General features: G+C 37.3%; 1 protein-coding gene across 4 annotated transcripts in view; it reads right to left on the reverse strand.

Annotated features, from left to right (window-relative positions):
* The window catches only part of Atg7 (Autophagy-related 7), a 50,479-nt gene that overhangs the window by 22,918 nt on the left and 3,062 nt on the right, over nt 1-24,499 (reverse strand). For all 4 annotated transcript variants that reach the window (XM_081742080.1, XM_081742079.1, XM_081742081.1 and 1 more), the window contains exons 2-8: nt 22,456-22,671; nt 18,759-18,954; nt 13,786-13,899; nt 8,325-8,551; nt 7,131-7,346; nt 5,140-5,284; nt 2,073-2,231 (exon numbers count right to left, since the gene is read on the reverse strand). In XM_081742080.1, coding sequence (XP_081598206.1) covers nt 2,073-2,231; nt 5,140-5,284; nt 7,131-7,346; nt 8,325-8,551; nt 13,786-13,899; nt 18,759-18,954; nt 22,456-22,658 — 1,260 coding nt within the window. In that variant the 5' untranslated portion in view covers nt 22,659-22,671. The remainder of the gene's footprint in view (nt 1-2,072; nt 2,232-5,139; nt 5,285-7,130; nt 7,347-8,324; nt 8,552-13,785; nt 13,900-18,758; nt 18,955-22,455; nt 22,672-24,499) is intronic.

The following is a 24,499-nucleotide window of genomic DNA, read 5'->3' on the forward strand; positions in this document are numbered from 1 at the left end:
CACATTTAGGAAATATGATGCTGTTCTTCGTATTGTTGAAATACACTCTTACTAGGCCACGAACAAAGAGCCCCAAACAGAACTTTATAATACTGTTAGTTTCATGGGACCCCAAGGTTACATTCAATGCTGGGGGCCACCAAACTCTAAGAACGGAATAATCTACAACGAGTAACTGTGCTCCAACTTATCTTACTTTCCATGTTATTCAATATTCATTGTGCATATATTTAGAGAGGGCCCCGGCAGGGATCCCTGCTCTCCTGGCCTGGCCAGTCCGGGCCTATTCAGGACCTCGCTCCAAGTGACTTTCACCTGTTTCCACATTTGAAGGAGGACCTAGGAGGCCATCGCTCCGCTTCCGACGATGAGGTGAAACACTTCGTGACAACATGGCTGAACAGGCAAGGGCAGGATTTTTACCAGAAGGGGATCTTCAAACTCATCCCACGATGCGATATGGAGACTATGTCGAAAAATAACCTTACGTATATATTATCTATTGACTGTATTGGTTGTATGAAATAATATATAAACGTTTTATTGCAGGCTTTGTAACCTTACTTTTTGATCATTCCTCGTACACACAGTGAAGTCAGCTAATTACGAATTTGAAACTGCGCGCGTTCACGTGTTTCATGGTCTACCTCCGAAGATTCTTATTACATGGGAACACCGAGAGAGAATACTCTTTCAAACAAAAACAGGATCATCAAAAGCAGTACAACACCTATATTGACGTTACGCCTACACATATCCATAACAAATATATATATAATGGGTCGACCTCAGAACTTCCACCTTTTATTGAAGATGGTTGAAATGGCTAACTTCACCACTTAAGGTCGAATGGGGTTTGCGAAATACTGTAGAAAAACCATACCCCTTGACGCACCACACAGATAATATTATCTGCTCAGCATCATTAATGGTTATAGAATTTATTGCAGAGTTTTGAGCTTGCATTTAACTTTAAAATAAAAACGATAATGATAATAAATAAATAAGTAATATACAAATAGATAAATGAATAAGTTATTAATTTTATTTAAATATCAATTTTACTAAGTTGAAGGAGTATTACAAGCATTACAAAGGATGAGATTATTTTAAAGGTTTAGCGAAGATAATCTATATTGTAAGGATCCTCACATTACAGTGTGAGCAAATGTTTACAAGCGACACATGCTACTGTTTATAGGCAGCAGACGATACACAAAACCAGGAAGACACGAAGATCAACACGATGGGAACCGAAAGAGGACGAGCCACCTGAAGAGGGCCTATAAAAGTAGAACCAAAGAAAACGGAGGCATTAGTTGACCACTGATCGCTAACCCTTAACAGCTCTGGAGGTCGCATTGGACGAAGGGTCTCTACCTTTCCTAAAATTCCTGGAGACTGCCTTGGAGCAAAGGGGATTCCTCACCACAAACCATACCTCACGAGGCTGCCATGAGCCGAGCAGGTTACCTAAGCACAAGCACCATAACCTGAAGTCGCTACAAAACATCCCGGTGGCTGCCATGAGCGAAGTGATTCCCGTACAAAACATTCCTTCCTTCACCCCCTGGTCATAAGGAATATTTAAGTTATTAACTTTGTAAACACAAAGACTAGTTTGTACTTCTGTAAAATAAATACGTGAAAGGCTACAATCTCGGGCTGTAATTGCTTCTATCCACACTAATTACTGCAACATAGATGAGTGTTATCCTCCACGAGGTTGAAAACCAAATGAAATCTTTAAGTTTTACGTCCCACGCTTATGCCGGCTAGGCTAAAGGAAACGGTGATGATGAGAAATGAATGAAATTGTAGAATGAAGAAAGTGGGAGAGCCCCGAGAAAACCATGGCGCAAGCTGGGATGCAACCAAGGACCCCAGGCACCAGAGGTGAACGCTCTACCACTAAGCCACCGCGGCCCTCTTGGAAACCAAAATATTGAAGAAACCTAATTCATTCACTTACAGAGAATACAAAAAATAAAAGACTATTTTGTTTTTGCATCCTTCGTATATATAATCAACGAAAAAGAAAAAAGAAAAAGTTGTTTGAGAAACTTACATACCACACCAGGGAATATTTTCTTCAATGCTGCAGCAGCTGTCTCTGCTTTGGATTTCCCTCCATTGAGACAATCTTCAAATGCAAAAAGAGACTGACGAACGGGATTTGAGTATGATACGGTAGAGTTATCAACAAACGAAATAGTTCGCACTCCCCAACCCTGCAACAGAAGAAGACAAGAGATGTTACAATTTATATTATTATTATTACTAATTCTTAAAATGTAGAGTGTATATGACACAGTATCTGTAATAACTGAAAAGACTATACATAGAAGTAAGTTATAGCAACATAGATTTCTGCGACACCTCGTCTATTACGTCAAATATTCACATCCTTCCCTCATACTTTTAGCTAACCCCCTTCTTTCCCTCTTTTACCTTCTATCTAATCAAGTCGCTATTTTATCAACTTGAAATAGCTGAGTTTCATTTATGCATTAAGGATGATTTAAAGGGACAAATTTTGGCAATAGATGTCAGTGCAGTCTTCGTATCTCTCTTAATGTATTTTTTTACCTTTTACGAAAATTTACAATTTCTCTTACAAATTTCAACCTACAGACTTCAAATTTTTAGAGAAGGAACTTCATAACCTACCTGAGGCAACAATCCGTGCCGATTTTTTATTTAGAATTTTCTTCATTGTTGAATCAATTCCATTGTTAAAGATTTGGATATTCATTCCAACAATCAAGCCATTTCAACAATGAAAAAAATTCTAAATAAAAAATCGGCACGGATTGTTGCCTTCGATAGGTTATGAAGTTCCTTCTCTAAAAATTTGAAGTCTGTAGGTTGAAATTTGTAATAGAAATCGTGAATTTTCGTAAAAGGTAAAATAATACACTAGAGAGCTCCGAAGACTGTAGAGAGCTCCAATCGACAAAAGTTGTCTCTTTAAACTAACCTTAAAGTATAACCTTATATTACAACAGTTGTGTGTGAATTGTTTGTTTTCATCTCCATCTACAATATTTTTTTTTTTTATTTCAGAAACTTATGATAATTTATTGATAAATTATAGACTGACATCTGAGCTAACAGAACTGACGACCCGCACCTGCGCACTATGTTATTGTTTATCTTGTAAACGTTAAATCTTGATCAAAAAGATCTTGACTACCCACCTTGATTTAGAAGGTCTTTTCCAGAAACCGCACGTAGGAAATTCTAATACTTTAGCGTTAAAGAAAGAGCTCAATCTGTCAAAGAAACTCCACGTTCGCAGTGGTGGATCTAGAAGGTAAAAACGGGGGAGGGGGGGCGGAGCCAAAACCCAGACTATGACAGATATATCATGAGTTTACTATAAACTTTCAAAAATATATAAGTAATACCTTCAATTATTTTCTTACTCAAAAGCCTGGAGGGGCTTAGCTCCCCTGACCCCGGACTAGACACGTCACTGCATATTTGTTCGATTTAATTACAACTATGGATAAGAGTGCAGGCTTTTTTAGAGAGAGATAAGTGACCAGGTTTTTTTAAAAACAAAACTGTACATGAGGAAATTTGATACATTTATATCATTGCTCGAATAATAGATTATAGGAAACCTGGAAATAAAATGCAACGACATATTTACATATAAATGGAATGGGTATGCATAACTTAAAAGTTTATTTAACACAGCGACACTTTTCATGTCCAAACATTAAAAGAAGGAAAGAGAAACGATCTTGAACAAGGCTATAATTTTTCTGATACGAGGTTTATTTTTTTAATTACATACGCACGAGATTTTTCTTGAAGTGTAATTTATGTTAATGTGGTCAATTTTATACTAGTATCTTATTTAAAGTGGAATATACATAATAGATTTATTTTTGATTTTGTTTATTATCAATATGTCCTTCTACCTCTTTAACAAAACGCCTCAGTTCTTTCTTGTCTTTTTTTTTTTTTTTTTTTTTTTTCTAATAGGAACCTTACGCATCATCAATGCATATGAAACAATGTTGAAAAACTATATATATTATTTTCCTACATTGTTCCATCACATTAGCTTTATTTTATAATAATATTTGGTTTATCCGGGAAGTAGCAGGTCTGACTTTTTTCCGCCAAAATGTAGTGGAGGGGGATGTTCCTACGCTGGCTGGGTGGTGGGGGTCTTAGCTACCAGCGCACCAGTCGTCTCCAAGCCTTCACGGAGTGTAGATCGAATTTAAGGTGAACCTCTTTCAAGATGCCTTGTATCTCCACAATGAATCGTTCGTTAGAGCAGCGTTACGTGGTGAAGTTTTGCGTCAAACTGGGTAAAACTGCCAGTGAGACATATGACATGATCAAGACTGTTTATGAGAGTGATGTCATGGGTCGATCAAGTGTTTTTGAGTGGCACATATTGTATTCGGAGGGAACAGATCAAGTTGAAGATAAGTTACAGTCAGGGTGCCCTTCACCGGGAAAAAGTGACGAAAAGTTAGTGAAAGTGCGAAATCTTTTGAACTCTGACCGTAGATTGGGTGTACGGGCTCGAAAAAAGCCCGCATGAGCAACTCGAAAATGAAATTGATGTTGATTATCTTTTTTGAGTGCAAAGGAGTGGTCCACAGAGTGTGTGTACCGACTGGTGAGATTGTGAATGCTGCATTCTATGTGGAAGTACTTGAAACACTCAGAAAACGAGTTGCCCGCGTCCGTCCAGCAATCGCTGAATCATGGAAGCTTCATCACGACAATGCGCCGAGCCTTTGCTGTCATGGACTTCCTGAGCAGCTTCCCCAGCCACCCTACAGCCCAGATGTCTCTCCTGCAGACTTCTTCCTTTTCCCCCGACTGAAAAGGATCATGAAAGGACGGCACCATGGCTCGGTTCAGGCCATTCAAGAGGCCGTAACGAGGGAGCTGAAGCGCATTCCAGTTTCTGCGTTCCAGGGAGCCTTTAATGATTGGCAAAGTCGCTGGAAACGCTGTGTTGAAGCAAAAGGGGCATATTTTGAAATTCCCGGACAAAACCCAGTATGTTCTACATATTGGAGTTTCTAAGCTCTGGCTTGAACAAAAAAGATGCACAACAAAGAATAGTGAACATTGATGCCAGCATGTTAAGATTTCACTCACCAGTAATGTTCTTGCCACACTGCACCCGAGTGTTCCTGCGCCAAGAAGAAGACATCGACAGTTCTTAATGCAATCGAGATCCAATTCTGGTAGCAAGCGCCATTTCATTAGTTTTAAATTCAAATCAACAGAATCCTCTGCATGCCTGAAATAGACAAATCAGAAATGTAATTAACAAGATTTTTACTCATATGCATGCAACCTTAAGTGATAAAGTAGTTGGCCTGCTTGTCTTTCGTAGCTATGGTTCCGGACTGAATGTTTAGCCTACAGGTCACAAATATGATTTATAAGATTGAAACAAAACAAAATTTACTTTATATATATCTATACTATATCTATATCTATCTATATGTATATATACGCTGACAATGAACTTTAGAGAAAAGAGAAGTTTCTGAGATAAACCGATATGTATGTTAAAACATTTCATTTTAACGAATTTCCAACTTTCAACATAATCGAATGGCTCAGTGGTTAATCGTTTACCTCTTGTGCATCGGGTCCTCGGTTCGACCCCAGCTCGTGCCAAGTTAGTTTTGTGGTGGACAAACACCATGTGCGTAAGTTTTCTCGAGGTTCTCCCGTTTCCTCTCATTTTCTTCATTCCACCATTTTATTCATTTCTCACCATCACCGTTCCCTTTAGCCTAGCCGGTATAATCGTGGGACGTTAAATTTAAAAAGATTTCATTTCATTTCATTTTCAGATATATGTTAGTTTTCATACATGTTGATTTAAAAGTAACTAATCTGAGTTATTATATTAAATACTATCTGCGCTCTTCCAATGCAATAAGTAACACCATTTATGAAGTATAAATGCAACCAATGACCACTATGTTTTTATATCTACGCCTTATCATTTCGTTTATTCACGGTCCATCTCGCTAGTGTTACCCGGTAGAGGCATACTCTCACGGCGAAGGAATATATGAAGTTCCTCTCATCTAATCACAATGCAAGTACGGTCAATAAATAGTGTACAATGTCTCCTTAAAAAAGGTATTATAAAGTAATTAATATAGCTGACATATAGAATATTCCTTTCCTTAAATCTACAATCAAAATTAAAATATCTTTATTATTCTTTCAGATAAAGGGCCTGAAGTAAACAATGGTCAGTGATGGAGTTCTGGTTTTAGTCCAGAGACATTTCAGCTACAGTGATTCATTCAAAACTGTAACCTGTGTATGGAAACTACAAGCACAACACAGAGATCATTGCTTCCCGAGGCTTTCTCTTTTCATGATCACTGGTTTTTACAAGCAAGATGGGCTTGTCTTCTTTAAAAAACATCAACAAGGAAAGATATTGTAAATATCTAGAAAAGCTAAGAAGAGCAATTACAATAAAAAGACTGGGCCTGAACTTTCATTAGGACAAGGCAAGACTGTACACTGCACACCAGACTTTAGCACAAAGTGAACGATATGGGTACTTTTATGCCTTACCCAGATTACAGTCCCAACCTGGCTCCCTCTTATTTCTACCTGGTTGGTAGACTGAAGAATTTTCTACGTGGCAGCACATTTGAAAACGATGACAGGTAATTCCAAGGGGTTAGAATGTGGTTTTAAAAGCAAAATGCAGCACATTAACAAGGTGCCTTTGTGAGTTAGAAACCACGCTGAACCAAATGTGTACAGAGGAACGGTGGACATATTGAATGGTCCTGATCTGTAGCCAATACTTGTGAGTTCATATGTAACAAGTATCATTATTGGGAGTTATCAGTAATGTTATTAAGCAAGTTATTAAGGACTGTGCACTACTTATTGATTGAACCTAAGCTTTTTCATTCAAGTAATCTTGCAGTAAATATAGCAACAGATGAGTTGTTGACAATTCGCTTATTTTAGTATATAACAAAATTTCATTATAGCAAATTAATTTTGGATATCCCTAAAACTTCGTTCTACTGGTAGTTTACTGTAAATATTTGTGCACCAGGGAGTCCTATCAAAATGCACTTTCTGCATATCCTTACCTTAAGGGATCCATCGAACTGCTGAGGTTGGCCAATCTTGGTCCGAACTTTCCTCGTTCATTCTTCTCCCATCCTACCCACACTGGCGATGCGTTTGGCACTTCCTCAGTCTGTATAGATACATGAAGAATTATACTGGGATCCAAACAAGAAGGGCCATCGCTCAAACGCTTTCGGAGGCAAATGATATCGAGATTTGTTCCACGAATATTCGGCCTAGTAAAGAAGACAAATCAAATTTGTTTATTATATGTACATAATTCTCCGAAAAAATTCCTATGTATTCATTTTAATTTTTAATCTACAGTAATCAAATGTGAAACTGAAGTTAACAAAACAAAACAATTCAATCTTACATAAACGATATGGGCTTACATAAGTTTTTATTAAAAGGTATTGGGCAGAGCTTTTTAACTTGGGTGTCGTGATCCCCTGAAGTGTCGTGTGATAGCATTAAGGATGTCGCGAATTATTTTGTTTTAATATAAAAGGAATGAAGAAATTGAATAAAAGTATACTTAATTTTCTTTTTATTCAGCGTATTTTTAAATGTATGACTAACTGTAAGATATTGATTTCTCCAGTTTCATGCAGATAACATTCAATGACGACACCAGATGTCTCTGTTCTTACATCTTCGATACAACAGAATCTATGTTTTGTAATCAGTGATGATTTCAGAGGTGTCCAGGGAAAAATTTCCCCTGGAATTGCGAAATCCCGCCCGGGAACAAATCTCCGATAGTGCTACATAAGAGTTACCAGCATCTTCGTAGTACTACTGTACTCTCCTGTGTGCTCGCTACTACGCTTCCAAAGAGAGGAGTAAGCTGAACACGTGAGTTTCGATGAGTCTGGGTCATACAGAGAAAATGAGGCAGGAAACTGGCAGTGCTTTACAACAAAATAATGTTTCTTTCTTTCTTAAAGTCATCATTTACACATAGTGAAAAGTACTTAATCACTATTTCTAACAAATTCTTACTTACAGAAAATTTTAATTAATCATTAAATAATACTGATTATGGATATGAAAATAACATTACATTTCAAAACTTACATTATTAAATATTTTGCTTCTCTTCACCAGGAAACAAAAAAGAACACACTTCATACTTTTGTTCCTCATAATAAATAAATTCCCATAAAACTCAAGAATATTTTTTTATAATTAAAAATTGCCACAGAGCTTACCAATGATAAGTTACAAGTGTAAGAAGGTTCCTCAATGGCCAGCCAGGATTTTCAGGTAGCGTACAAGGATCAGCAAATGCCAAATACACATTTCCATCGGTTCCTATATGTTCTCCGAACTCTTTCAAAGGCAATATAGAGACATTGTCGCCGTCAACCTTTACACCAAAGAAACCCTTTTGACAAACGTCATTTATTCCATTGTGGGCTTCCTGGAGATTTCGCACCTACAACAAATGAAAAATAAAATGATAACGTCCCATGGTTATGTCCTTTAGGCTAAAGGAAATGGATTATTAATGGAAGTGGATGCTTATGAAAGAACTAGTAAAATCAGAGCGGGGACAGGAAACTCGAGAAAACTACAGATATGATGCTATCCACCATGAATTAACATTGCATAGGTTCGAATCAGGGACCCCTCGCATCAGAGGTAAACTTTCTACCACTGAGCCACCACGGCCCCCGCCGCTACAATCACAGTAAGGCAACATCTTGTGCAGAATACAACATATGAAGATGTAAAATATAATTTAGGTTTCTTCCGTGAAATTAAATAATAATAATAATAATAATAATAATAATAATAATAATAATTTCATTTAATTAAATTACATATTATAAGTGATAAGTACAGCATTAGCCAAATACAGTAGTGGACAGTGGTAAATACATACAATAAATAAATACATTTGAAATGAAATGAAATATTTCAGTTTTACGTCTCACGATTGTGCTGTGTAGTCTAAAGGAGACGGTGATGATAAGAAATAAATGAAATAATGGAATGAAGAAAGTGGGTGGAAACGGGACAACCCCAAGAAAACCCACGCACACGGTGTTTGTCCACCATAACCCACTTGTCGCGAACGGGATTCGAACCAGGGACATCACGGCACCAGAGGTTAACGCTCTACCACTGAGCCACCGCGACCCATATAAATACATTTGATATCCAATATTTGGTATGAAGTATAAAATTAGGTGCTGAATACTGTATATAAGTACAATAGTATCCTATAAAAGCAGGGTTATATAAAGTAAAATAATATAAAATTATAGCATTACAATAGCTCTAATCATCAGGATTAGATTTGTCTAATGGTTAAATATACGAATAAATATAAATTGTGTATAAAACAGAAGTGTGGACTAACTATTTGTTCAAGAAGTTAAAACTTAATACATAATGATAAAGATTAATTATAGCCCTAATTTCTTGCATTAGGTTAGGTTAGGTGTCACAGTAAGTGTCACTGTTCGTCTCAGCAACAGCGACCCCCGTAAACTATGGATTCCACACTAATATCGGTCATTTTCATAATTTTTATTTATCTACCCGTTTCCCCAAGTTACGGGGCTGAATTTAAATTTAAACAGTATCGGAAGTGTCATTGTTCATTTCAGCGACCTCGAAAACTATGGATTCGACACTAATATCGGTCATTTTCCATTATATTTAAATATCTCCCCCTCCCGCTTTCGCAAGTTGCACCGTCAAAGTGAAATGATAAAAATACATCCCAGGGCCAACCTCATCTATGTAGAAAATTTGATCGAGATCGGTCAGGTGGTTCAAGAGAGAGTGAGAGTAAAATATTTTGTGGGTGCGCCAACGGCAGGGTTTGTTTGCACCCTTACAAAGATATGACTTAAACAGGAAACCAAGTCGAAGACAAAAGCAACAAGAATAAAACTAGTGATAAGGTAATTAAAATACAAGAAAACACATCCACACATGAGTTAAAATTAAATGGCATACAAAACCTGGAGCTGTTACAAAAATAGCAGCAGTCCGTGAAGAAAACGTGTGTCGTCCCCAAGGAGCAAGTGTAGGTCTTCTGGAAGCTTGTAACGTTGTCGATGCCGAGCCAGAGCGGGGCAATCGACAAGATGATGACGAATAGATAAAAGGTCTCCAGAATAAACACATTCTGGAACTGCAACTCCACGTAAAAGATATGCATGCGTGAAATAACTGTATTTAATACGCAATCGAGTTAAAAGTATTTCTTTGCGACGAGACTGTCGGGAAGTAGAGGTCCAGAATCCTAAGCGTGGTTTAATGGCATGCAATTTGTTGGCATGTGGAAGATCTCATTCCGATTGCCATTGTTGTAAAAGACAAGATGTGAACACCGGCTAAAAATCAGTGCAAGGGAGGGGCTTTACGAGTGCAATATCAGAAGAGCTGCATCTTCTGCCACAGAATCCGCCTACTCATTATCAGGAATGTCAACATGGCTAGAAATCCAACAAAAGTGGAACACCGAGCCGATACCAAGTAAAGAATGGCATTTTAACAAAATAGGCTGAACCAGAGGATGCATAGTGTAAACATTACTAAAGCTGGTAAGAGCACTCTTGGAATCAGATAAGATCAGAGTAAGAGCAATGTTATGGGACATAGCATAGTCTACGGCTTCAAGAATAGCCAGTAGCTCAGCACTAAAGACGGATGCAAACCAAAGGAGTCGGTAACTATAGCGGGCAGGGCCAAAGACGAACCCACAGCCAACAGAATCTTCTTGTTTCGAGTCATCTGTATAAAATTGTGAGAAGTCAGGATAGTGTTGTAACAAAGAACGAAACTCCTGCTGATATTGGTGATCAGTCGTGGTAGACTTACTAAAACACGCCAACTGAAATGATATAGGAGGAAAATGAAGTTGGATAAATATCCGGCAAAGCAAGAGCTAATTCATCTAAAAGTTGTAATGCACGAGTCCCGAAAGGTCGGCTGACACGAGGTCGTGCCGCACAGCGATGATAGCGATCACCCGCTTCAACAATGAAAGAGGGTGATGAGGAAGTGCACTAAGTCGTGCAAAATGACGGAGGATCAAACAACTCCTGCGATAGGTACGAAGCAAGGGCGCCGATCATGAAGGGGGGGGCTCCCCCAAAGCTCATGTGGGCCCCATGTATTTTTATGAATATATATTTTTATATGTATTATTACATGTGTTTTTTTATGGATGCCCCCTCCCCTAAACTTACAGGGAAATCGGCGCCCTTGGGTACGAAGTCAAAAACACAGTGACTTGCATTTATATATATATATATATATACAGGGTTTGTCCGGAAAGTAATAGGACTAAGTCGATTTTAAAAAAAAAAATTATTGAGCCAATCGTTAGAATTCTTTAAAAACTTTCAAAATAGGCTCCTTCTGCGTCGATGCAGCGTTGCCAGCGTGATTTCCAAGCATTGAAGGCGTCACGGAAGTCATTTCCGGAATAGCCTTGAGATCCGCGGTGCAAGCTGCTTGGATCCCCTCTGTCGTCTCAAAATGCTTGCCTTTCATCGGGCGTTTCAGGCGAGGAAACAAAAAGAAGTCCGGGGGGGGGGCACATCTGGGCTGTAGGGCGGCTGCGGAAGAGTTGGGATGCCGGCCTTGGTCAGGTAGCTGCTCACAAGAAAGGCGGTGTGAGCCGGGGCGTTGTCGTGGTGCAGCTTCCAGTCGGCTCCGATGTCTGGTCGGACCTGATTGACCCTTCGTTTGAGTCTCTTGAGCACTTTGTAACATGCTTGGCTTCTAGTGAATTCTATAAATTCAACGGAGGCCAGCACAAGGATTATTAATAGATATCGTGGGAAATATAATACTAATTTTAAGCAACAATTTTATTAACATGAAAAAGTATATGCTTTTTTATACACGTTAAACAAGTAGTGAAAATGTGACGAAGAACAACAAGTAATATAAATATGCAATATCGAAATAGTAATTTAAATACGGTATCTTTTATATAATCTAAACCATTAACTTCGTAAAGTCTCAAGACGAATAACAAGTTTAATAATTTTAATTGTGAGCACAAATGATTAGTTTGCATAAGGCCTCGTGGCAGGTTAAATTTAGAAGGTTAATATAGACCAAATATATTTTTCCATGAGACCTAAATATGCCGGGATGATACCTAAGGACTTCCTTTTCCATTTACACATAGCCAAAATAAAATTGAAGAATTACATTTTTATAGATTAAATCCTTTAAATAGAAGTAAATTATTTATGTCTTTACTCCTTACCTGCGAAATCCAAAGTGAGGCAAAATTCGTAACGGCCCGGCTTAGTTCTCGACCTGGTACCGAAATTGCCCACCAGATGGTAGCTCACTTCAGACATAGGCCTGTCAATTATAGACTATCTCTCCCTCTATGTAGTTTTTATCCTTTGCGCTCTTACAAATGTTCTAATACAAAATACATATATAAAATATACATTTATTGGGACTATTACGTTACAACTTCCACGTAAAACTTGGCGTTGACGGTTTGTCCAGGAGGAACAAATTCATGGTGGACGATGCCTTTGATGTCAAAAAAGACAATGAGCATCGTTTTCACTTTGGCTTTGCTCATTCTTCCCTTTTTTGGGCGAGGAGACGCCGGCGTGTGCCACTCGGAAGATTGCCTCTTTGTCTCGGGATCATACTCAAAGATCCATGATTCGTCACCTGTGATTACGTTATTCAAAAATTGGGGGTCATTTTCACACATGTTCAAATTTTCTTGGCACAATTCCACTCGCCGCAATTTCTGGTCGTCAGTGAGCACTTTTGGGACAATCTTCGCGCACACTTTGCGCATGTTCAAATGCTCCGTCACGATTTCATGAACCACAGTTTTTGGTAAATTTAACATCTGGGCAATTAAACGAATACTTAGTCGACGGTCTGAGTTCAAAACTTCGCGCACACGAGTCACATTGTCGGTGTTTGTCGAAGTCGAAGGTCTTCCAGCACGGTCTTCATCGGCGACCTCTTCCCGGCCCTCCGAAAAGGCCTTGTGCCACCAAAACACACCACTTCTTGCTAAAGCATCATCTGGGTAAGCCTGCTTGATCATATCAAACGTCTCTGTCGCAGATTTACCGAGTTTAACACAGAATTTAATCGCGTACCTCTGCTCTAACGAACGCTGCATTTTCGGCTTGCATCACTCACAGAAACACGTCGCGAGAAAAAGCCTGTCCTGAGTCTCCGTGTGCTCAGAGACAACTGACCAGCCGTTCGTTCGTTAGCTAGGAACGCCCTCTACCGGATCCAGTCGGTGCGCGCACGCTCCGAAGTACAGTCATGGCGGAATAAAATCAGTCCTATTACTTCCCGGACAAACCCTGTATATATATATATATATATAGAAACAATGAACGAATCTATTTATGGTTAAGAGCAAGAAAAGAGACGTGAAAAAGTTCCCGTATAGAAACTATCTGCAGCCGGTTGCTAAAACAAACAAATGGACTGGGCGTAAAGGTTTGGCAGTCAGCTGAATTATCCCCAAATCCAAATAAACAAACAAAACAAAACAAAACAAAACAAGAAAAAAACTGAACTTCGCATCCATGAACGATAAACTTCGTAAAATTATTTGTTCTTCAATTCATACAGAAATAGTGAAATTAATAGATAAACTAGAGTCAAGAGAGACTAGAACACAAAAGAAAGTCTCACCTGTTCTTTGGAGAACACGTCACTTAATTTACTTCTGGAATTGATGACATGAATCGTTGGGAAGTTGGATGCAGGAAAGGCAAACCAATAATAATAATGGTATTTCTTAAGGTCCTGAAACAAGACAATGTTGAAATGTAAATTAGAAAATATGAAAAGTTTTCATAAAATAATATATTACGAATGTTGAAAGTGTTTTCAAAATCACTGATATGTGAACATACAAAAGACATTAATTTTGTATTACGTAATGAGATGCAACGGAACTTCTGTTGACATTTTGCAGATCTATTTTTAGTTCCTAGGGACACAATGCTGCCTCTGCATTGGCATACGAGCAATTCTGACGCGAAATTTCCAGGTTCTTACCGCATGGCTTAAAATAATGAAGCCATTATGAAAATATTTTCGCGAGATGATTTTAAAAGTGGTTTAACTTAAGCAAAATCACTGCAGTGTGTATAGAAAGCATATTTAGATTGTTTCATCACGAACTTAGATGTACTGGTGGCAGAATTTCGGCGCAGTAGACACGGAGCGAGACTATCGTGGGAATAACTGATGAATATATGGAGGCTGTTGAGAACATGCATTGCATGGATGAAGAGCACATGGAACAGAGTCTAAAGTCCGGCTTAAATCTCTTGACGTCTGTCGAAAACCAATAATGTGCAAGTGCGACGTTGTCGGATTTCGCTTCTTTTCGTGTACAAGCATCACGTGAAACATTAACGCGAGAAATTAAGATACTGAAAAACAAATTCGTTCTTACAAATTTATTAACGTTATAGTGACATATATTTTAAGGACATACCTTTGAAATTGCTTTCTCCTAATCCAGCAACAAATCTATTAGACAACGTCGCACAACTTGCATTGGATATTGTGAAAAAAAGGACACGCCTTAAACGTCAAGAGGTTTGAACCGGACTATAGGCATCATATCACGATGAGTGTACACCATTTTGCACGAACATTTCTGCGAGAAAAGTTTGTTTCCGATGGATGTTACCTTCGCTTGGTTTAGTATTTTGAATCTTCCTAGATGAAGAACCTCCAGTAAAAATGAAGTGTACCCGCTGCACCGTCAGAATATTATTCCTCTGGTGCTGGTGAAACCAACTATTCCCAAATAAAAATGGTTTCTGTCTGTATGATAGGTTTCTTTTTTCTTACATTTTTTCTTCCAGACCACTACTTCAGTATCTTTCCCCCAAAACTGCATTAAAGTAACCCACTGCAATTACGCATACATCGCTCTTCTCCCTGTCTATGATTTCTTCTATTTCTCTTATCTTCCTCTATTTCTTCCGTTGTTTGCACAATGAGATGTCCGTACGTCTGTATCATTACTGGATCTTTCTCTTTTCCTTATGTCTTAATATCACAATTCCTATCACTAATAAATTCTACTTACAGTATCTTCCCTCACAGATGCTTACTGAGAATTACTCCTGGCCTTCTCTACTTGAGTAAAACATTCTACATCGTTCACTTCTCAATTTTCTATTATCTTCTCATGTAACTTAACGAACTTGCACCAAATCTAGAATATTCTGTGTAGTCTCTTTTTAAGATTTTCTAATCCCTCCATAATTTGGTTCTACGTTCCGTGTGCCTATCCTAATTCTTTTACTCTTACTTGCTTTTTTACCCTTCAGCTATATTTCCCACATTGTTACTCTTACGCCCAGTAGTCTTTCCCAAGACATCCTCAAACATTCAAGAAAGCTCCTTGGTTAGTTAACGGGCTTATAGTGCAGTAGAGCCAGGTTCGATTGCCAGAGGGAGCTCATTAGGTTCCGATCTCACGTTAAGCTGAGATCCACTCTCATATAGTCTCGCTGCTGAAAGAAACGCTACACTCCAATCCTCCAATTCTGAAGATCCGAACGGGATTGTGAAAAACTATTCATCTTACATACATGTCCTATCTTTCGTCGGCATAGTAGGAAAATAGTGAGATATTTCTCCAGTGCTTTTCATGTCACACCAACCTAGAGTTAAAGTCACTGTGACCACCACTGGAGCTACCATCAAAGTTGTATGATTTCCACCAAACTGATTGTTGGAGGAATTATTGCTTCTTCGTCTAGCCACTCCATTTACACCATTTCGGCACTGCAGACCTGTCAGGTAGTTCACCCAACATTGATCTGAATTTTACTGTATAACAAATCCTGACCACCAGGGTCGTTAGGTATCTTCAGGTGTAAAAGTAGTCTATCACGGAGGAATAGAGAAAACATACAATCTTTTCCACACAAAACCGTTTATGGTTCGAGATTCAATGAAATTTAGTTTTTCTCTTAAGCAAGTGCACTGGTAAAAGTGAAAAATATGTGGATAGTTTGGAAAAGATTGAGTAGCGTAGTAATTAGGGCATTGCCACAATAACCGAGAGATTCACGTTCAATTTTTGGCTCTGTCGCTTTTTCACTCAATGCACTTTATTGAAACATATCTTTATGGGATTTTGTAGTTTTTTTTTTTTTTTTTTAATACGTTGTTTTTTCTATGTCCAGCATAATTAGCTCTTTGGTTCAGATTCTTTATTGCTATCTTTGATTTCGCTAGTTGTGATTGTGAAGAAGCATATTTAAAGGAAATAAACTTATACTACACATCATTATAATTTCGAAAGGATCTGAAAATCTTCTTTCTATTCTATTACGTTTTGGTAATTGTTTTATATACTTGGAAACACAAAATATTTCTTTTAGTGTTGAAAGATTTACGATATGATGTCTTAGTCACTGTTACTCCTATTTCTTTCTAAAGACGCCTATTTGAACCTTCAGATAAATATAGTGCATTTGAAACATCAGTCTAATAAAATAAACACGGAAGGAATATTAAAAGTTGAAATTATAGAACTAAAGATTATTCTTCACCAAGCTTGATGTGGCTACAACCTTAAAATCAAGAACTGCTTTACTTAAAACTCTCGCGACGCAAGACATGATTTTTTAAATACACTCACACTAGTTGATGTAGTGTTTCAAATTAAAAGAATTGTTAATCGATGATACTTTCATTAGAGGATACTAAAAGTCAGGGTTGGCAAAAACCATAGTTTTTATTGAAAAAACCAAAAAACTAGTTTTTTTTGTTTAAACCCGTTTTTTTTAAACCAGGTGTTTTTTTTTTTTTTTTTGTTTCAATAATTTACTCTATGTATTTATATTAAATATGGACAGAAATTAGTTTGTTTCGCCTTGGTGTTATTATGCAACAACAAGGTTATGCTAGAAGGGGTCACATAAGCTTAAAGCGGAATCCAAACCGCTTCTCAGCTTACATCCAAGAGAAATTGTCCATTTGGACACGAAACCGGGACTAATTGGTCACAAATGCGATTGCCGACTCACTCACGAAGAACTCCTGATAAAAATACGTTGTGCTGATTTTTACATAGGCCTACTTGTTAATATAATTGTCAAGAGTCATTTCAGAAGGACAAAAAGATAAACAGTTACACAAGTAAAAACATTATACAGAATTATATATAAATCCGGAAACTCCCGCATTATCATAATCACTACGCTAAAACTGAGGTATTAAATTACAAATTTAGTATGTAGGTATCATTCAATAAAATTAAAACCAAGTCAAATCCAAGCTGATGTTGGAAGCTACGTAGGCAGTTGTTAAATTTTGCCAATTTCTATCAATATATTTACGCAACCTTGGCTTCTTTATAAAACAACAGGCATTCATTCAAGTAGAAATATATAATTTGATTTCATTTCGTATGTTTAGGCTTAACATCCTTATGAAATACCAAGGTTATCACGGAGAAGACTTTTGCTTAGATGGACACCTCGAATAGCTACTTGGTTTAAACTTGAAAGATGGGTTGTGGTTCGACCGAGAATTGAACACGGGACCCCTTGATTAAAAGGTGAAAAGTAGATAAACGTAATGCGTATGATTTGATATGTGGAAACGTCACCATGAAGTTCACACGATTTAAAGTTTTTTTTTTTTAACACCTTGGTTCAAATCAGCCAACCCTGCTAAAAATTGGTCTTGCAGTTACAGATTGATATAAAAATATAGTGTACGAAATTCATAGCAGGACGTATTTAAATGGTAAAGGTTTGTCTAGCTATTGAATAACATGCGTCACTTTCAGTCGGTAAATAAATATAATTACAGTAACTGCTTATAGAAATAAACTGATATAATTAAACATAAACAATGAACTTAGCTTAAAAAACGTCATAATGTAGAGTCCGCCAGAAAAATGTATACACTCCTTGTCATCCTATATCAAGATACTGGCATTGATAATTGTTCTGAAATTTAAGTACGTTGCAGTACGGTTTTTCGCCCAACAGATGTCAGTACTGACAGCACAGTTAGTAAGAAAATGAAAGGAGCACGCTTGACGTTCGAGCAGCGTAAGTACTTTTTGAAGTGTTTTATCAGGTAGGGTTGATGGTTGAGTATCAAACTCGCCTCTCCACTGACGATGTTCCAACGTCAAGCGTATTCCTGTCATCTTCTTCTCTCAATAACCGTGATGATAGTACCGACATCTAACAATTGGACAATGCCGACATCTGTTGGGCGAAAAACCATACTACAACATACTTAAATTTCAGAACAATTATCAATGCCAATATCCCGTATAGCAATAGGCTGCTATACAGGATGACAAATAGTGTATACATTTTTCTGCCAGACTCTGTACAAATTACCGAACGGTTTCGATAGGTTCTCCTATCTTCTTCAGCGGTTAAAAAAACCTCAACTATTAATCCATCTCACACTTCACGGCATCAATTTTAATATCTTGAAATTTCACCGGTACCGTTCATTTGGATGGATTAACGAAGTTTTCAGTTTAACATCTGACGAACACACGAGTACCTACCAAAAGTTAATACTATGGCACTTTCTGATGTAAAACCAATATTACAGTTTTCAGCATTAACACCACAATTTCGATTATCTTCGACACTTACTGCATATGTCAAGAGAAGAAATCTTGAAAGCAACGAAGGGTTCTTAAGAGCTTCTCCACTTGTGATGTCCTGCCAAAGCTTACACCCGTATTCTTCCAACAGCTTTGATTTATCACAGTCCTTAAACGATTCCAACGTGTTCTTATTTAACAAGACTCCACACACCGGTAGCGTTGTAGTTTGAGGCTGGAAATCACTGAAATTAAGAATAACCTTACTGAGAATCACTGGCGTATTTAGGATTTTGTTTCGGGAATGTGGGTGTAGCTATGCACAATACGTGAATAAACACTTATATTCTTCCTTTTGGGTGCCGATGAATTTTAGTAAAGTTTTGCATATAACAAATTTATTTCGGAGACGGGTGGGGGGGCAGCTTGAGCCCGACAGTCACTCCCCTAAATACGCCACTGCTAAGAATGCTTGAAAGTTCAAGAATGAATGCTTCGTCATTTCACAACTGACTCATTTGTGAATTTTATTTTTAAAAAATAGAGTAGGAATTAAACAAACAAACAAACAAAACAAAGAAAACTTTAACTTCAAAGAGCATAGATAATATTACGAAAACATGAATATAGGGTATACGAATGAGAAAATTTGACACACACTCACTTTTGATAGCATACATACTAGAATGCAAATTGTATATGCAGTAGCAGAAACCTTTTGATTTCTAGGTCATAGTATATTTCAAGTAACCCATAAAAGGAAGATTTCCTATCTACTGTATGTATACAACAACAATTAGAAAAATACAATTTAAAATGAAGTGAAATGACATTTTTGAGTTTTACGTCCCACGATTATGCCGGCTAGGCTAAAGGAGACGGTGATGATGAGGAATGAATGAAATGGTGGAATGAAGAAAGTGGGAGGAAACAGGAGAACTCCGAGGAAACCCATGCACACTGTGTTTGTCTACCACAAAGTTCACTTGGCGGGAGCAGGGCTTGAACCCGAGACCCCATGCACCAAAGGCGAACGCTCTACCACTACGCCACCGCGGAAAAATACAATTTGTAGCTGGTTCTGATCACTACTCTTTGCTCCTGTGTGTAGCACTAGTTAAATAATGCAAGTAGAAGAGAGAGCACACAATCTGACTTGTAGCGTTGACATGTAGTGGATGGATAGGGATTTCATCTGCAACAAACAGAACAGTTTAATGTCACAATATTGCAAGCAGTAATGATATTCAATGAGAAAAGCAAATAATTAATACTCACTGCAAAAGATATATAGCAGAATTTCTTCTACATATAACAGGCAGCGCTTTCGAAAGAAGTGTCTGCCATCTTCAACCTGTTCAAGACTCAAAAAAGGATTTAAAAACATGAAGGAAGGGTAAAAAATGGTTAAAAGGTGAAGATATGTAGAAAACAAATTTTCTGTCAAATACTAAACACATGGGAATGACACTCACTGCCATTGTACACTGCTGTTCACTGTACTTCTTTTCTTGCTTTTCAAATGGCGAAAGTATGTAGTGAAAAGATTACTCCAAATAATATTTACTTCTTTCCTATCCAAATTAAGAATGAGTCTCTCTTTGCGGATATATGATTCTTTAATTTTTCGTTCCGCTGCTGTATTTGCCTTTTCAATTAAACATGACTTCGCTATGTGATGGTTATAATTTCTAAGGTGCGTTGCTAGAGCAGACAACTGTTGCGGGTTCCGAGACTTCGAGATACAAACGTGCTCAGTTATTCTGGTTCCAATATTCCTTTTTGTTTGACCTATACACACTTTATTACACTGACATTTCACCCGATAAACGCCACTGCTTTGTAGAGGACCAGTAACACGTAACATGTAGAAGAAATTCTGCTATATATCTTTTGCGGTGAGTATTAGCTTTTTGCTTTTTTCATAGAACAGTTTAATAATTCTTTTATCCATGAGCAGGTGCTGGTATTTTCTGTCTTGTAATGAAGCACACATAATATAATGTAACTGCGGACAATATTTTACACTTGTCTTTGAGAGCTTGAAATATTTCGTAACGAACTTTGTTTTGATTATTTGTTTACCGTTGGTAAATGCGGGCAACATTGAGAAAGCGTCATGGGTGCATATGTATAACTGCAAAAGTTCGTGTGTTATGACTCTTCTGGGTCAATCCATGCTAAGTGATCGAGAAAAAAGAAAAATTGCCGCTCGACCTTCTCAAAAAAATCTAATTTTTTCATGAATGTTATCTTCACCCTCTGCAAGTGATTTTAAGCAAAAATGTTAAGAGATCAAAGTTTTAGGTCTGCTCAAGTTGGAGACGTCCAGCAATATTCAATTTGGTAGGACAAATACATGCTGAGATATTCAAAACAACGTAAATTCCTAAAATCGAAAAAATGCAAAATGGCGGCAGCCGCTGCGTCGCCATGGGATGTAGTAGAAAATAATTTGCGGTGCGGTGTAATATTAGTAAAAAAAAAAATAAAAATAAATACTGTGGTTTTGAAGCAGGGTTGCCAAAAACCATGGTATTTATTGAAAAAAAAAACAAAAAAAACTGTTTTTTTGGTTTAAACCCGGTTTTTTGGTTTAAACTAGGTTTTATTGGTTTAAATTATTTGCTCTACATATTTATATCACATATGGACAGAAATAAGCTTGTTTCGCCTTGGTGTTAGTATGCAACAACCGGGTTATGTTGGAAGAGGTCACATAAGCTTAAAGCGGAATCCAAACCGCTTCTCGGCTTACATCCAAGAGAAATTGTCCTCCATTTGAACTCGGAACCAGGACTAATTGGCCACAAATGCGACACGTTTGCCGACTCACTCACGAAGGAATCCTGATAAAAAAAATACGTTGTACTGATCTTTACATGCTTCTTAATATAACTGTCAAGAGTCATTTCAGAAGGACAAAAAGATAAACAGTTGCAAAAGTGAAACCATTACACAGAATTACATATGGACAATTTCAAAGTACTACAGAGTACAGAAGAACTAATTTAGTCCAAGTCAGTTCACTACGACTTTTATTAGTCCAAGTTAAAGAAATATAAAGACTTACTTTGCATATCAGTAAGAAAAGTGAATAAAGATACGAATTATTTGAGTCCACTTTGGCTCTGACCCATTTATACATAAATAGTTAGCAAAGATTCTTGTTATTTTCAATAATTGCCTCTCGTGGGGTTTGTATGGCCCCCCTCCCCAAAAAAGTACGGCATTTCGATGTATTTTATCAATAGTAAACATTATTAAAACGAAACAATGTTTAGAATTTTCCTTTGGTTGTATAACAATAATAACAAACTATAAAAAAATCACAAAAGAAACGTCCATAAAGTTACATAAAAAAAAGTTGTTTTTGTAATATAACCTCTTTGAGTAAAGAATGGGGAATTTAGAACTGAATATAGTACGACTAATATATGGAAGTGAAACGTGATAACCCATAAATATGTGTTCATCAAGATACGAATAGTTACACTTTTACAAACATTTTTCGTTTTTTGGTTTAAACCAGTTTTTTTTAAACCAGCTGGTTTAAACCACCTTGGTTTAAACCAGCCAACCCTGTTTTCAAGTACCCTGATATAAGATAAACATTCATGAAAAAATTAGATTTTTTGGTAATGGTCGAAAGGCACATGCTTGGTCATTTAGAATGGATTGACTCTTGTGTATTATCACCAAACCCTATAAGAAATACAATATCTAACATATAAACTGACGTTTACCTGTTAAAAGCACTAAAATCAACGTAAATGCGTATGGATCCAGCTTGAGATTCACATATCGTGTAGTAACCCCAAATATTTCTAGCGTTTTCTTCTAGTTTATCCACATCCAACTTCAACTGGGATAATTTGTACCAGAAACTTGGTTCCACAAAAGAGCTGAACGGAGAAAACTGTAAACAGCGTACTTCACCTTGCGACATTGCTTCATATACCCTGCAAGAAAGAAAAAAATATACGATAAAAAACAATACGAACTCACGTGATATCTTAGTAAATAGCAAACAGTGTATGAGAAATGAGATTGATACTTTTTCTTCCAGAAAAGTTCCACAGGACAGGAACTTCTACATATAAAGTTAGCTCCAGTTTAGTAGCTTTAAAGTCATATAGACAAAGGTGACAGCGCACTGTTAAACAGCTTAATTCAAATTCAACTACTTCATAATACATAGTAACACTAATCATATTTGTGAAATGAAATGAAATCTGTAAGTTTTACGTCCAATGGTTATGCCGGTTAGGCTAAAGGAGACGGTGATGATGAGAAATAAGTGAAACGGTGGAATGAAGAAAGTAGGAGAAACGGGAGAACCCCGAGAAAACCCGTAAGCATGGTGTTTGTTCACCACAAAGTCCACACGGCACGAGCTGGGATCGAACCAGGGACCCCAAGCACCGGAGGTGAACGCTCTACCACTGAGCCACCGCAACCCCACTAATCATATTTGTATTAAACAGTATGTTAACAAAATGACAAAGCTTACCTTTGCACCCGTGGTTCTGTTAAAGTACTGATATTGCTTGTACGCACAATACGGGGTGTATCAAAAACCTGGGCCATAGGTCAACTGCATTATGGGTAAAGACACGAAAAAATAGGGAAAGAGAAAAGCTGTTTGTAGTTTTCAATCTAAAATAGAATATTTCCAATTGCACCAGTCGTTTAGGCTCCACACTAGTAAGACGCCTTACGTTAAATGAAAAAGTAACGTTAACAGTTTAACAGGCTGTTCGAACGGTCGTACAGGTAAGCAAATATGAACATTGTTATATGTGGGAGCCTAAAATACCTCCACAATCCGTTATCAAGCAATGCTCTGTCGTTTCTATGGTGAGGGTCTATGGTATCTCGTTTTCTCCATGTACAATTTTCTCTTCATATAGTTATCAGTAGAGGCCGGATGTTACGCAATATGCCTATTCTTTAACATTAAGGATAAGATCAAAAATAACGTTTGAAGTATATATGGGGGGTTATAGTTTCAATTTAAAACAATTTAATTTTGCCTATTTTTGCCTCTTCCTGCCTAAATAATTGCTTTAGCGTATAATGCTGCCTATTCTATACATTTTCTTCAAAATAACACTTTATTGGGGAAAATATATCATCTAGTACTTTAAGAAAGGATTCTGCCTCTTCCGAGAAACATAAGTGCTGTTTGTAGTGATAAGATACCGTAAAACTTTGGACTGCTGTGCGTACTGACAAAGTGTATAAAATTTGGACTGTTATGTGTAGTGATAAAATGCTGTAGACAATGTATTTACCAAATATACACAAAATGCATTTCAAACTTTGTTTCTATATATACAGTAAAAGAAGATATTAACAAATAGGTATGTTTCTATATTCTTTGAACAGTATTTATGACTTGAATTTATTTGTTAATTGCATAGGGTATTTATCTTCAATGTTTCGAGTTGTATTTCAGTGCCTATTTTCCAGGTTTTTAATGCCTAAACATCCGGTCTCTAGTTACCAGGAATTCCATTGTCTATCCAAACAACTCTCTTCTTCGATGTTTAGTTTTCATTAAGTGGTTGGTCTCTCCTAAAACCATATTACATTCGCTCTATAAGCCCTTTTAAGGTTTTTTCTATGATTTTTCTTTAATACAATTATTTTCCCGTACGAAAAGAGCGCACGCCAAAAATTCAGTACGTGCTCTTTTTAACACCACCATATTTTATTCCTGTAACTCCAAACACTGCACTGAAATCGGAGAGTCAGATAGGTAAGCGCCAGAAGTCTCATCGTTGA

Source organism: Thermobia domestica, chromosome 16 (assembly GCF_964235325.1).
Source record: "Thermobia domestica chromosome 16, izTheDome1.hap1.1, whole genome shotgun sequence".
NCBI classification, from domain to species: domain Eukaryota; kingdom Metazoa; phylum Arthropoda; class Insecta; order Zygentoma; family Lepismatidae; genus Thermobia; species Thermobia domestica.